Raw genomic sequence first — 16,950 nt, forward strand, 5'->3', positions numbered from 1 at the left:
CTGCCGCGCATTTAACAACCACAGAAATGTCTGGCAATTGCAAGTAATGACAAAAAAAATTTTCGTCTTAAACTAATTTCAAATGTATTTACCTGTACCTTTTGTTTGTCTTATTTCTTAACACAGCCAGCGTACGTTTTGATGAACATATATATCACTTTAAACGATTTTAAATCCATCTGGCTGATGACTGCAACCGAGTTAATGTCTGGCAAATTAATTTTGCATTTATTTATATGTTAATAATATATTATTAAAATTACAGACATACTAAAATGATTTAAATTTTTCTATTATTATTTATAAAAAATAGCGTTTGGCGCGCATTTAGCAACCACAGAAATGTCTGGCAATTGTAATTCATGTTTCTGATAATGTTTAAAAAGTAATGGCAAAAAAAATTTTCGTCTTAAAATAATTTCAAATTCGATATATTTACCTGTACAGGTGTGCTGCGCGGTAACGAACGCAACCTGTTTCAGTAGTCAGATGGCCGAAAAGGTGTTCGAAGATTCATAGGGAATAATATGTATATTAAAGAATCAGCTGTCTTAAAATACTTTCTCGAAAACGTTGATAGCCATTTAGACTATAGCGTCTGGCACGTATTTAGCAACCACAGAAATGTCTGGCAATTATAATTCATATTTCTAAGAATGTTTTACAAGTAATGGCAAAAAAATTTTTCGTCTTAAAATAATTTTAAATTCGATATATTTACCTGTATAGGTGCGCTGCGCAGTAATGAACGCAACCTGTCTCAGTAGCCAGATGGCCGGTAACGTGTTCTAGGATGCATAGGGAATAATATATTAAAGAATCGGCTGTCTTAAAATAGTTGCTCGAAAACGTTGCTAGCTCTTAGACCATAAGGTGAATGAACCATGGTGCAGAAAGTGCGAAATGGAAGGAGAGACTGCCATACACATACTATGCCATTGCAGTGTAGTGTGCTAAGTGATATACAGTGGCGTAACAAACTACGTCTGCCCCGCCGCAGAATTGGAAATGGGCCCGTCGGCCACCCCTTTAAAAAATTACTAAATGCGACATGTGTAATAAATACCTATATGTGTTACAGGCCCAGTAAATGAACGTAAAATATGGCGATATCGTGTAATTTTCAGTGTCACCACCGAAGTGGTCAACTCAAGACTTTCCGAGTTATTTATGAGTAAAAATGTTTATTGTTCACCAAAAAAAAAACAGGTTTTTAGGCGATTTTTCTCAAATAGTTCAAAGAGTAAGTATTTGATCGAAAAGAATATTGTTATCAAAAATGTAGCTTATAAAATAATGAAACAAAAATGAAGTCTATCGACCCAGTAAAAGAAAAGTTGTAGCTCATGAAAGTTTTTCTTATTCGTCAAATTCCAAATCGAATATTTCAAATAACCAAAAAATGAAATACTTTTCGGGAAAAACTCATTAGAACTTTTTTAAAATGTTTAAAACAAAGCTTCATTTTTATTTTTTACAAAAGTTTCTACCATCAAAACTAAGCCAGTTACGCTCAAAATACAGTTAATCCCATTTTTTGGTAAACAATTATGAAAATCTCCCCCTATGTAGCACCCCAAATGAAACTAATCATTATCGCTTTACAAATTACTTAACTTTTTGTTTGATCTGTAATCTTCACAGGTTCAAAGTGCTTATTTTTGAAAGGGTTCCAGTTGAAAGGGTTTGAACGCGTCACTAATCACGAGTATATGCAAAATTTTAAACAGCCATATCTTAACCAATTTTTGTCTTACAGAAAAACAAAATAAAGCCAAAATATTTATGAAAGCAAAACCTACATTTCTTTACTCTTTGAGATTTTTCGTATCACTAATACTTTTTAAGTTATTTTAAAAAAAGGCATTTTTCCAAAATATGTAAAAAAAAACTTTGTCTACTATGCAACCAAATTTTTTCAAGAATAAGAACTTCGAACCGGTCAAACTTACAGATTATATGAACAATAAATATTTAAAGTAAATGGTAAAGCACTAACGATAAATTTTATTTGGGGTGCGAAATAGGGGGAGATTTTTTTTACCAAAAAAAAGGGGCCAACTTTATTTTGAGTGTAACTCGCTTATTTTTAATGCTAGATACTTTTGTAAACAAGTAAAATAAAGCTTTTTTTAAACATTTAAAAAAGTGTTAATGAGTTTTTCCCGAAAAGTGATTCATTTTTTGGTTATTTCAAGTTGAAATATTCGATTTGAAATTGGACGAATAAGAATAATTTTTCATGAGATTCAACTGTGCTTTTACTGTGTCGATAGAGTTCATGAATAAGTACACCATTTTTCTGTATCTTATAAGCTACATTTTTTCTACAAATATTTTTTCGATATCTAATATATTTAATTCAATAAAATACATATTTTTGAGTTATTTGCGAAAAACCCGTCTGAAAACGTGTTTTTTTTTTGTTGAAAAATAAACATTTTCGCTCGCAAATGACTTGAAAAGTATTAACATAGATAAAGAGATTCTATAGAACAGAAGTTGCTTATATTTAGTCAATTTATACATTTCCGGACTTATTTTAAAGTTTATGTTTTTCACATACATAGTAGTACATAGTAGGTATTATTATTATTATTCTATGAGATGAACAACTTTCTTCGTGCACTACTATCAGCGAATATATTACAATTTTATTAATTCGGATGGGCAACTTCATTTTCATTACTGCACTGCTTAAAAAACGTATGTATGCGAATAATATAACAACACATTTTTACATATATGTATTAGACGACAAGATGGGGCTCCTGATATATTGGGGCCCCCACCGTAAGCTTCATGCTGCGGGGGCCTCTGTTACGCCTCTGGATAATTGTATTGAAATACCAAATGTAGGTACAGATTAAAGAGAAAACCCATTTCTAGATTTAAAAATATTATTCTAAAATTCGGCAAATTGCAATTTTCAAAAATCTTTTAATAGTCACGTACAAAGCATTATAGTTTATTGCCGTCACCATAAAAGTTCGTGAGACCGAAAAGGATTTAGTTTCTAGATACGAGATGATTCACTTGCCGAATACGCTTATTTAGAAATTTACGTTTTTAAATTTAAACACACAACGTAAAATAATATAACAATAACAGATTTTTACATAATAATAATAGTCGACAAGATGGGCCCTTGAGCGATTGAGGCCCCCCCGCAAGCTTCATGTTGCGGGGACCTCTATTACGCCCCTGGTGATATAAGGCAGGAATTCACTGGTCAACTGAGGTTTGAACCAGAAAAGATCCTAAAATACCAATAAGAAAATTTTGGCCTTCGTTGTGGCCACAGAACTTATTAGAGTTTAAGGAAAAAAGCAGGGTATGGTACAGAGGCCTTATGATCAAGTGCCAGAGCCTAACGAGTCTCGCCTGATGTTAAAAGAAGAAGAGAAGATAAGGTATTAGTAGTCATGATGGGAATGGTGTAGTGGTTTATTTACAGAAGATCCAGTTGTATGTCATAGTGTCATGAAGAACAGACTTTTAAAGAGAAGTTCAATAGATTGAGCGTACTTGATAGCTTACAAGAAAAATAGTTTTACGAAACATTAAGCAGCTGTCAACTTTTGTGATGATACCTAAAAAAGCAAATGCGGAAAGATGTAGTGACTACCGAACCATCAGCTTGATGAGCCATGTTTTAAAGATATTCCTACGAATAGAACAGCGGTGCTCAAAGAGTCGATCGCGATCGACCGGTCGATCGCCAAAGTTTTTGAAGTCGATCGCGATTCACGGAAAAAATACAAATGAAACAGATGTGGACACTAATTTACTTCTGCATACATATGTGAGGTGGTTGAAATAATTAGTCCCAAAATAATTTCTTATCGAGAAAAACGAGGGGAAAATTTACTTCAAAACGAAAAGCTCAGTGATCTGGCTTTCGTATCAGATTTAGCAAATCATTTGAATCTCCTTAATTTGGAACTACAGGGTAAAAATAACAATTATCGATATGACGAGCGCAATACATTCCTTTGTCAACAATTATTATTGATTAATCAAATGAACAGAAAGGATTTAAACAACTTTCTGTCGTTGAAAAAAAAAAAAAGGTTAACCGCCCATTTGAATTATATTTATTATGAGACGGAGATGCAAATAGTTCATGGCGAGTTTGAAAGGTGCTTGGCTGATTTTAAGAAACCGACAGATATTGTAACATTCATGTCTAATCCATTTTCTTGTGAAGACGTGGAAAAAATTGCCACTGAAATATTAATTACTTTCAGTGTGGAGATCATTTCCGTCCAAAATTAGGCACTGAAAATAATTTCGGATACTTATATACACCTTAAGTCCAGAGCGGCTGATAAGAAATTTTGGTCTTTCATACCGTATAACAAATATCCATCTTTGAGGCAAATAGCTCTGAAGCTCATTGCATTCTTTGGATCAACGTACTTGTGTGAGTCTGCATTTTCCCAAATGAAGGTGCTGAACTCTCTGAAGTTACAACTTTTTATCAAATAGAAATGTACAACAAAGTTTTTTATTTTCAAAATTGTTGTTTTTTACTAATAGCAGTCGATCGCTGGACGCTTGCAGTTTACGTGGTAGATCCCACACAGTATAAGTCTGAGCACCACTGCTCTAGAATATATCAAAAAATAGAGGAACAACTTGGTGATACACAGTTTGGGTTCCGCAATAACCATTTAGTATTCAGGTTATGGTACAGAGATGCAGAGATGTCAGACATCCGGTTTATATGTGTTTTATTAACTTTAAGAAGGTCTTTGATCGAGTAAAACACTGAATTGATTGACATTCTTCAGCAGGTGGGTATTGATGATAAAGACCTACACATTATTAAAAATATTTACTGGCATCAACGTGCAAATATCAGGATTGTCCGCAAGGGCGCCCATATAAAAATTTTTAGGGGGGGTGGCCAAACGTGAAGATGTTACACATTACATTTTGTATATATTTCGGATGACAATATATACAGTAGACTCTCTCTATAACGAACACGGATATAATGAGGTTTCGCTTATAACGAGGTACATTAGGTGTCCCATGAAATTCCTATTGAACTATAACGCTCTATAACGAGGCATATTTGGTTACAACGAGGAAAATTGAAATCGAAGAATACGTGTCTTTACCTGTTTTTAGCGTTGTAATGGTTATAATTAAATAAATGCCCCAACTGCCTGTACATAGAAATGCCCAACATCTGTCTTATTATCGAGGCCAGTGCTGTAATAAACTCGGCCACCTGTAATAAACTTCTGCCTGTTTATCGACCGATATTGAATATTATAGAAAATTTACAATTTATGACGGCGAAGTCTCATTGTTCACTGTTCAGGTTGACCATCGACACCTAATAAACTACGTAAGAGGCATCAAAACATTTCAATATTATTGTTGTTTGATATAACGAGATCGGCTTATAACGAGATAAATAGTCCACCATTTCAGTTCTCGTTATAGAGGGAGTCTACTGTAGTTTAAACCACCTAAAAAACCTAGTTTGAACCCTGTTGTGAGAAATTATTCATACATTTAAATACTAGACCAAGTTTTTAAATGGAAATGTCATGGGTACCACAAAAGTTGCGCCTCTCTTTAAAACCCGTTTGAAAAGAATACAATGCTTCCAAAGCCCTGCCTTCAACTGTGGCGAGTAGACTAACCATGAGTATGTGTCGAACCAAGTTTTTACTTTAAAATCTTAAAAAGGAGCCCCCTTTATTTTTGCAGATTTAGAATCCTTATGAAAAATAAGTTACATATATGCCAAACATTTTTAGAATCGTTGATAGATGGCGCAAATAAATCGCATTTTCCGATTATAGCGCCATCCTTCAACAATTCTAAAAAAAAAAGTTTTGAATAAATGTTACTTATTTTTTGAGGAGGAAACTCAGTCTGCAATAAAAAATGGGGGTTCCTATTTAAGATTTTAAAGTTAACTCTCACCCCACCTCCAGAGTGTGGAATGAAAAATATTGTTTGGTGTCATTCTATAGATTTTTGAAAAATATTAAACCAGTGTTTTTTAGTTTTTTATTTGGAAGTATATTTCTCGAGATATTAGACCGTTTCTATAATTTTGCTATGGTATCACGATATATCGTTTTTTCCGATTATAGCGCTATCTACCCACAATTCGCAAAATGACTCGAATAAAATTTGCTTATTTTTACAAGGAAAATCCAAATCTGCAACAAAAATTAGGGATTTCATTTAAGATTTTAAATTTACCCCCGCTCCACACACAGGGGTTGAAGTGGTGGATTTGTTTAGTGTCATCGCATAGATTTTGTCATCGCATAGATCCGATGTTCATTTCTCGAATTATTCGACCTTTCCGCTACTTTTGGGACACCCTGTATATAACACTCATTCGTCATGAAAGATCACCTGTTTTTCATTTAAATAAAATTGTTCTGTTCATCATAATGTACACTTTAAAAATAATCTACTTACTAAAAAAATACTTTTGCAAACTAAAATTTGACTAACTATGTTCAATATACATATTTAAAAATTTATTTTTCAATATGAATTTATTTCTGTTTAGGAAGATGGTTCTATTCGGTGTACATACACAAAACTTAATATAGAAAACAAATATAATCACTTCACAGATTTTACACTTTATCTTTCTAGTGTAAGTTCTCAAAGACAAATAGCTCATTAGTGATTATCGATCAAAGATCGGATTTCTTGCTGATATGAGTTTCTTTGCAGTATTATTATAAATGATTCATTTAATTTGTAATTTTGGGTGTCGATTACGTATATAAATATGATCCCAAGTTTCTAATCTCTTTCAATGTTTTCGTTAATAGCACACCGTGACTGTGCGAAATGTGTATTATGCACATTCCATATAGACCGCTGTCGCAGACACACAGATTTTCTGTTAAACGATTAATTATCCAATATGTGAATTTTTTATTAATAAATATGTTGTTTCCAATTGATCTCTCAAAATTACTCAATAATTTTTTGACAAAAATACGTTTATGCAATATAAATTTAATTTTTTTCTTTCCCGAAAAGCTAGGGGGGCCACGGCCCCCCCTGCCCGTGTGTATGGGCGCCTATTATTGTCCGTGACACTAATGAAAAGCTTCAAATACGAAGAGAAGTAAAGCACGGTTGCATTTTGTCCCCACTAATATTTAACCTACTCTGAGTTCGTTTTCAATAAAGCAGTGGATAATGTTCAATGTGGCATCAATATTAATAATTTGAGATATGCGAAAGGTTCGGTGTTAATTGCAAGCAATTACGAAGAACGTCAACATCTGATTAATAGGATTACCACAACGTGTGATGAATACGCACTCAGGCTAAACACCGCAAAGACTAAAAAAAAACGGCAATACAACTGGGAGTGGTAACAGATTATGGTGAACAAATGGAGAGAACTAACAGTGGGCAGTGTGAATAAAATTGTAGTATGCACTTAAAGTACCTTTTTCGTAGCCAAAGCTAACATTTTTGTGAATAATATTAAGTCGTAGCTTAAACTTATAAGTTTATTCTGTTTGCTTTAAGTATGTTCTGTCTTTTTGTAGTAAACGCTTATTTAGATGTGAATAAAATACAGCATTTACTGAAATTTTAAAGTAACAACTTTGAATTTTTCTAGCCAGGTAATGTTCAGCTTAAACATTTGTCTTGTATAGAACTTCAATCGAACACGTTTAAAAATGGCTCAATTTATGAACATTAGACGTCGAAAATATTATTCTCAACGAAGTGAGTGTCGGGATGAGGAATATCATAATTTATATCGTTTTTCGAGAATTAATGTGGAGTGGTTAGCAGAAAATTTCCTTGAAGACACTGGAGAAACAAGGGGCATTAAATCCCAGACAAAAAATGCAGATATTTCTTCGATTTTTAAGTGATCCTGTATTTCAAATTGGAGTTGGCAAGGATGAAAGTGTTCATCGAACAACAGTGAGTAAAACTGTGAAATTTGTTTTGACTAAAATAATTCAGAAAATTTGGTTACGTTTTCCTTTAAATAACATTGCTGAAGCACAACAAGAGTGGAGTGCTAAGTATCAGTTTCCTTGTGCATTTGGTGCTGTTGATTGTAAACATATAAGAATTCCGAAACCATCTGAGCATGGAGACGAATACTATAACAGAAAAGGTTACTTTAGCATAAATGTACAGGCAACATGTAATGCAAAAGAAGAATTTACTTTCATAGACGCTCAGTGGCCTGGGTCAGTAACGACAGTAGGATACTAAAGAATTCTGCAATTTATGTCGAAATGAATAATATGCGGCATAATAATATGGTGTTATTAGGTGATTCTGGTTATGGAATCAGACGTTGGCTGATGACGCCATACAGAAATCCCAAAACTCGTGAAGAAATTGCGTTTAACACACTTTTCATGAAAGAAAGAGTCATAATCGAAAGGTGCTTTGGCCAACTGAAGAGAAGTTTTCCAATTTTGCAATATATGGTTAGAGTAAAACTAGACAGAGTTGCATCTGTTATTATTAGTTGTGCTGTACTTCATAATATATCAAAGTATTTAAATGATCCACTTCCTGTCGATGAAGAAGAAGATGTCATGAATGACGAAGAAGAAGAGCAATACAATTTAGAAAATGACGCTGAAAATGTTATGAGAAGGGGACTCCAACGGAGAGAAGAAATCAAACATTTCATTTACCAACTAAACATTTAATTATATAAATTGTTATAGTTATAAATTCAAAATTATATTCAAAAACTGTTGAAACAAATAAAAATATACAGGGTGTGTACCTTAAAAAATATATCATATTTCATCATTTATAACATTGTATATATTTTAGCTAAATATAAAGAAGTTGAAATTTCGGGACCTTCGCTTTCGGGACCCTGGGTTTCGGGTAGACTTTGACGTAGCAATAAAAGTTGTTCTCGCTCGATCTGCATGCGCGTAAGTTTTAGCTGCTCAAGAAGAACCAGTCTTTGTAGATCAGCTGTGCATAATTTTGCAGTCTCATCTGTTTCTTGCCCTTCCAGCTTATTTCTTTTTGCTTGTGATGGTGTAATATAAGAGGAAGGAGGAGGAGGTCTGACTAAAACGTGCCTTGTCTTCGCTGGTTCAATCCCGTTGTCGCCGCTCCAGGAATTTTATGCAATGTTGGGTTTTTCTCATCTTTATCTATAATGTCCAGCAATTTTTCTTCCCGATCTTTCAAAATAATTTTTGTATTTACAGTTGCTTTCTTATCTGTTTTCTTTTTTAATTCGTTTTTCATATTTTGAATCTTTTTTTTTTCAATTGTTTTACATTAACACTTTTGCCATAAATCGTTTGGTATGATTCCTGCATTTTAATTAAGCAAATTTCCTTATTTTTTCTTATTAATGGCAACTGCGACTTATCAAATAAAACTTTGTGATTAGATAAAGGCTCTATGAAGCGCAAATTGCAACTTTGTCCTTCACCGACTTCGGAGTCAAGAGATTCACTGTCGTACTCGGAACTCATTTTTAACACTTTTACAAACGTGTGTCTGCTAATGGTTGTAATAAATAACTAAATAAACTGAAAAATCTGTTGACAAAAATAGAATACGGCCGGTTTTTATAAGTTTTTTCTAGATTTGTGTTTCCTGTTGTTAGTTTAAACTTAAATTTTTTAGTATACACTTATAAGTATAAGCAAAATATTATTCACAAATTTTTCAGAATGTACTTAAACTTATAGGCGAATCTAATAAGATTGTACTTATACTATAACTGAATTCTTAAAGTAAACACTTATTTTTTATTCACACTGCTCAGTATCATCTATCTTGGTTGTAATCTAAATGAGAACTGGGACATGAGCAAAGAGTGTATTAGAATACGTGTAGAGAAGGCCTTTAAGATGAAGAATCTGTTATGTGGAAACAATATTACTTTGAGTCTGAAAATTAGATTAGTGAGATGTTATGTGTTCTCTACTCATTTGTATGGTGTCGAAGGATGGTCTTTAACGGATACACTTCTTAAGAAATTGGAAGCCTTTGAAATCTGGGTGTGTCAGAGAATCCTACGAATAAGTTGGGTGGATAGAGTTCGAAACGAAGTTGTTTTGCATCGGATGGGAAAAAGTTACGGAAGTAAGAACAGTTAAAAATCGCAAACTTAAATAATTTGGCCATGTTATGCGACACCCAGAGAGATATAATATACATTATAATAATACTGATATAATTATAATAATACCCAGAGAGATATAATGTATACTCCATTTAATAATACAAGGCAAGGTAGACGGAAGAAGAGCGTCAGGTCGAAGAAGAACGTATTGGTTTAAAAACCTGAGAGAATGGTTTAACAGATCCTCTGCATCCCTTTTCCGATGCCGAAAATCGAGCCCGGCACATGAAGAAGAAACATTAAGCCATTGCTAAATACTAGCTTATTCTATATTTTTTTACAGAGAAATTTGATATTTTGTGGAAAATCACCTTACCTTGTCCTTCAATAGCCATTCTAAATGTACCAAGGAGCTTGAACACAACGAAGAATTGGTCGATTTGTATCATTGGATAAATAACTTCTATGAGTCCTTCCTCTATGACTTTGGCCTTGTTTTGTTGTGGGATGAGGAGGTTCTTCAAAACACTCAGTAAAGCATGCTGTACCTTGACATCTTCTAGCTTGGTGCTGGTATTATATTTCTTAAGCATTTCTGTAGTAAAACATATTAAATGATTAAAAGATATATACAAATAATGTATGTCCTAAAAGTTTTGGCACAAAATTCATTGGCTTTAATTTTATCAAAAACAAAATAATATCAAGTTGCCTTTGGAAAAAAAAGTTTGTTGACTTTGTCTGATTGATTTTGAAGTTTTCGCTTTAAGATTTTGTACAAATTAGAAATAAGAAAATGTATCGACAAGTTGGTTGGGCTGGTACCCAAAGAGGAAATCTATGAATATTCTAGAATGAAAGCATTTCACGCAGAACACTAACGGAGTGCGAGCAGGGAATAGGTACCATGTCTAAATCTACCAAAAAGTGAAAGACCATGTACCGGGTGTCCCAATAAGAATGGCTCTCGGCCATATCTCAGGAACCGTTTATAGTACAGCGTTGAGAAAAAAATATTTATAACAAAAGTTGCCTCGGGAAAAGCGTGGAAATTATTTTCATAATTGTAGGTCCACCGCTAGAGGGCGTAATTGAATATCAAAAATTAAAAAATCAAAATTTTACAAAATTTACCTAATGAACGGGCACTGGAAATCCAATCATCGTATTCTTCATAAAATTCTACGCATATTTGATTTCACAAGTTTAAGTCTACCTTTGCAAATAAGAGGTGGGGGTGAGTGGGAACCTTCTTATGAAAAAATGACTGTAGGTCCGGTTCTGCTAAATCGAATTTAGCATACTTGGTGTCTTGTTGAAAACAGCTCTTTTTCGTCAATGTAAGTGTCTTATTTTCGAAATAGCCTAATAAGTAATATGCAAGCTAGGAGGCGTTATTTAATTATTTTCAGAAATCTAGTTTTCTTTGGAAAATATTAAATACAAGTATGCATTTTTAATCCTGTATTACAAAATTAGACCAAATTAGCAACATAATACCGAAAACCGCATGTCGATACCTTTTTTCTATCTCGAGATATCTTAAATTTTAAACATAACTGTTACTGTCACCGGTAAACGAGGTTAAGGAAAAGTAGTGTGCTATGGAAAAAACAAATAAACATTTTCCAGATGTAAACTTATATAATTAATTATAACAACAATAAGACAAACAACACTATAAAATATAACAAAGAAATAAAAGCAACTACTTACTTAGTCTTAGTGACTGACTAAATGTTCAAATTGTTGCCCATAATTTTCCATGCAAGCATTTACTCTTTCAAGAGTAGATTGAATAGCAACAAATTTAATTGTTTTAGACTCTTATTTATGGGGACGGATTAAAGACCTTGTTTTTGCCGCTAGGCTCACTACTCGAGAAAACATGAACTAGAATCTAGAATCTAGAGAATACGAAACGCCATTCAAAGCATTGCGAAAGCAGAAATTGAGACTGCTGTTTAATCTACTCTTGAAAGAGTAAATGCCTGCATCGAAAATGGTGGGCAACAATTTGAACATTTAGGTCGTCACTAAGTAAGTAGTTGCTTTTATTTCTTTGTTATATTTTATAGTGTTGTTTGTCTTATTGTTGTTTTAATTAATTATAAACGTTTACATCTGGAAAATGTTTCTTTGTTTTTTCCATAGCACACTACTTTTCCTTAACTTCGTTTACCGGTGACATTAACAGCTGTTTAAAATTTACCCGTTTCTTAAGATATCTCGAGATAGAAAAAAAGTAACGACATGCGGTTTTCGGTATTATGTCGCTAATTTTGTCTAATTTTGTAATACAGGATTAAAAATGCATACTTGTATTTAATATTCTCCAAAGAAAATTAGAAAAAGAGATGTTTTCAACAAGACCAAGTATGCAAAATTCGATTTAGCAGAACCGGACTTACAGCCATTTTTTCATAAGAAGGTTCCCACTCACCCCCACCTCTTATTTGTAAAGGTAGACTTAAGCTTGTGAAATCAAATGTACGAAGAATTTTATGAAGAATACGATGACTGGATTTCCAGTACCCTTTCATTAGGTAAATTTTGATTTTTTAATTTTTGATATTAAATTACGCCCTCTAGCGGTGGACCTACAATTATGAAAATAATTTCCAGACTTTTCCTGAGGCAACTTTTGTTATAAATATTTTTTTCTCAAAGCTGTACTATAAACGGTTCCTGAGATATGGCCGAGAGCCATTCTTATTGGGACACCCGGTACATTTACTGCACAGATTGGCGAGAAGAGCAAAAAACCAAGTTGCAAAAGACTATGAGATTGCCTCGTCAACACAGATCTTCTAAGAGTATGATATTGGGACCGTTAAGTTCGGAAAAGCGACACCTGGTTTCACAGCTCGGCAACTTTTTTCGCACTTTTAATTATATTGGCCAATCATATTGGTCCTGGTTGCTGGATAATTGTCAAGGCCGTAGCCCAAAAAAATTATAAGAAGAAAAGAAGATTTAGGTTATGTTATTAAAAGGTAAACAATTGTATGTAGTAAATAAAATTAATTAATAAATGCAGTACTGCAAGCAAAATACGATTAACTAAATATACTTTTATACAGGGTGTCCCGAAAAGATTGGTCATAAATTATACCACAGATTCTGGGGTTAAAAATAGGTTGATTGAACCTCACTTACCTATATACAATAGTGCACTCAAAAAAAGTTACAGCCCTTTGAAGTTACAAAATGAAAATCGATTTTTTTTCATATATCGAAAACTCTCTGAGATTTTTTATTGAAAATAGACATGTGGCATTTTTATGGCAGTAACATCTTAAAAAAAAATTAAAGTTAAATTTGTGCACCCCATAAAAAATTTATGGGGGTTTTGTTCCTTTAAACCCCCCAAACTTTTGTGTACGTTCCAATTAAATTATAATTGTGGCACCATTAGTTAAACACAATATCTTTAAAACTTTTTTGCCTCTTAGAACTTTTTTGATAAGCCAGTGTTTATCGAGATATTTTGAATATTTGTCGAATCCACCACATATTTGTATATGGTTAAGTACGATTATAGAGACCTGTTAATAAATCTGAAAATGTATTTATAATTTACATTTTTAGGTATATTTTGAAAAAGAAGCTACATCTCGATAAAAGTTGAGTTATGAAAAAAAGACAAGAGGCAAAAGTTTTAAAAACACTGTGTTTAACTAATGGTACCATAATAATAGTTTAATTGGAACGTACACAAACATTTGGGGGGTTTAAAGGAACAAAACCCCAATAAAAATTTTACGTAAATATATTGAAAAAGAAGGCGCATCTCGATAAAAAATGGCTTATCGAAAAAATACTAAGTGGCAAAAAAGTTTTAAAAACGTTGTGTTTAACTAATGGTACCACAATAATGAATTAATTGGAACGTACACAAAAGTTTGGGGGGGTTTAAGGGAACAAAATCCCCATAAATTTTTAATGGGGCGGACAAATTTCACTATAGTTTTGTTTTAAGATGTTCCTTCCATAAGAATGATACATGTCCATTTTCAATAAAAAATCTCTAATAGTTTTCGATATATTGAAAAAAATCGATTTTCATTTTGTAACTTGAAAGAGCTGTAACTTTTTTTGTGAGCACATTTGTACTAAGGTAAGTTAGGTTCAATCGAACTATTTTTGGCCCCAGAATATGTGGTATAATTTATGACCAATCTTTTCGGGACACCCTGTATAATAATTGCATATCATATCAATATTGTGAGCAACATATAATTTTTCTTCTTCAATGATAGTAGGTATGAAATATACGTCAATTTGACAATTTCAATTGACAATATGAATTATTTAAGAAAGTTGCAAGATTTCTCCGCTATTCGCGCACGATCGTTTCTCGTATCCCCTCCAAGTACTTGCACACCGCGAATAGTTGGAATTGAGGAGGAATGGTCTTAAATATCGAAAGAGACGTAAGTGCCCCAAATACTCTCAAGCGCAATTCCTTCGTATACCAAGATGTTGTCGTCAACTTAGGTTACTATACTTGGCTAATGAAAAAATCATTATTTTAGATGATGAAAAGTATTTAACTTTGAGTAATTCTTAAATGAAGGGAAACGTTTCCTTTTATATGGACAACATAAAGGAATGTCCTGACAATGTTAGATACAAACTTAAAGCGAAATTTTTCGATAAAATCCTTGTCTGGTGCGTAATTTCTAACATAGGCTTATCCTGACCTTTTGTGAAAAGAATGAGGGGAGAAGCTTTGAATAGTCAGAGCTATATTGATACCTGCCTTTTCAAATTGCTTCAGTTTGTCCACGAACATCATGCTAAGACGATATTATGTTTTACCAGACCTAGCTAGTTAGAAACCCTGGATCTTATAATTAGGAAACAATAAAAATCTTTAGCTGACTGTAATAAATTTAATATTGCTAATTTAGTAAGAATATTAGTTAAAATGGATTTACCAATGAGTTTCTTTGAAAGTCCATCATTCACCATTTCAATACAATGTGTGTCCTTTCTAGCAAAGTTTCCAATAGCTAAAATACCTGTGCTGAGTAAATCTTTGTCATCACTCTCTAACAAAGTTAAAGTTTTCTTGTACAACAGTCCTTGACCATTTTTGTATAAGAGATTCATACAGTCATCTGAAAGAATAATATACAGATATTAATTGAGAATCTAATATTAATGTAGGATTCGTTAAAGACACCCGTAATAAAAGTCCGTATGATGCTTAACATTTTTAATTAATAAAATAGACAACTAAATTATAGATTACTGATAAGTTGACGAAATGTAAAATGATTGTGTAATTGCGACTAAAATGTATCTACTTAATATGACCGGATTGTCAACATATAAGTACGTCTTAAACTTCGCGTCTTTTTGATTATCGCCAAATACAACCTCTTTCGTGCAAATCTCAAAATCGACTAACTATCGAACCCCCACGCTAAATACAAATCTGTTACATCTAAGCTCCCTCTTCTTCGTGGTTTAATCCGTTTTCCCCTGAGAACTAACCTATTAAAATTGGTTCAAAGTATGTACCGACCTTTTCCAATAAACTAAAACCATTAAAAACTTTAGGGCTGTTTAATTCTCCCTTAACTAGTAGGTAATTAAAATTAGTCAAGGCGGCTACTGTTTATCTTACATCTTAACTCCGATTCCAAATCCCCAATCCGATTCGCATGTGGCCTATATGTTTGTATGCGTGAGACTCTTATTTCGTGCTCATAATAATAATTAAGAAAAATTATAAGAAACTTAAAATGTAAGATACAATATTTACAATTCTACATTAATAATCTACAAAAATACCATACCTCCAGTGGCAACAACCACAATAAAATCACAAGCTAGTCTTAAAGCATCCCTACTGTCTTCATCATTAAATTTCTCTTTGTACTTCTCAATAAGTTCAACTAAGAGTTCACAAACACCTTCTTTTGCAAAAATAGTTTTTATTTCCTCTGAAAAATAAAAAAAAAACAATTAAATACATACTATTGATGGACTATAGGAAATTGTAAATATAATAGCTGATAAAGAACAAAAGATGACGAACAAAAGAAAAAAATCTCATATCGCCACAACTTTTTAACCTAGCCTAGGAAGACGTCTTTAAAACTACAAATTGGTCAAGATATGACATAAATGTTAATGACAACAAATTAAACCACCTCAGATTCGCTGACGACGTCGTGATTATAGCGAGCACATTCGAGGAACTACAAATTATGCTGGAGGGACTCGCAGACAGCTCCCAATACGTCGGCCTAAAAATGAGTATGACAAACACAGACAACCCCTGGCGTGTAAATAGCAGGGAGATAGAATAAGTCCACGAATATACATCATACAACCTCTTCTATCCACTGCTGAACATAGGTCTCTCCCATTCTTCGCCACTCTTCACGGTTCTGTGCTTCTTGTTGCCATTTCTTGGATATTCGGTTTATGTCGTCCATTCAGCGTGTTGGTGGTCGTCCTCTACTGCGTTTGTCTTCTCTTGGGCGCCAGTCAATTAGTTTTCTGGTCCATCTTGAGTCTTTCAGTCGCGCTTTGTGACCTGCCCAATTCCATTTCAACTTGGCTATACGTTCAACGACATCAGTGATACCTGTTCTTTTCCTTAAGTCTTGGTTCCTTATTTTGTCTTTTTTTGTCACGCCGAGAATCGATCTTTCCATGCGCCTTTGTGCCACTCGCATTTTTAGTGCTGTTGTTTTTGTGAGCGTGAGAGTTTCTGCTCCGTATGTCATAATAGGAAGAACACATTGGTCAAATGTTTTCCGTTTCATAGCTGTCGGGATGTTGCTCTCAAAGATGTCTCTTAGTGAACCATACGCCGCCCAAGCAAGTGTTATTCGTCGTTG

General features: G+C 33.4%; 1 protein-coding gene across 1 annotated transcript in view; it reads right to left on the reverse strand.

Moving 5' to 3' along the window:
- Positions 1-16,950, reverse strand: part of LOC126881086 (GTPase-GDP dissociation stimulator vimar) — a 57,672-nt gene that overhangs the window by 16,583 nt on the left and 24,139 nt on the right. The window contains exons 3-5 of the mRNA XM_050645126.1: positions 15,898-16,044; positions 15,031-15,213; positions 10,464-10,682 (exon numbers count right to left, since the gene is read on the reverse strand). Of these exons, the coding sequence (XP_050501083.1) occupies positions 10,464-10,682; positions 15,031-15,213; positions 15,898-16,044 (549 nt within the window). The remainder of the gene's footprint in view (positions 1-10,463; positions 10,683-15,030; positions 15,214-15,897; positions 16,045-16,950) is intronic.

This window comes from Diabrotica virgifera, chromosome 3, assembly GCF_917563875.1.
Source record: "Diabrotica virgifera virgifera chromosome 3, PGI_DIABVI_V3a".
Taxonomy (NCBI): Eukaryota; Metazoa; Arthropoda; class Insecta; order Coleoptera; family Chrysomelidae; genus Diabrotica; species Diabrotica virgifera.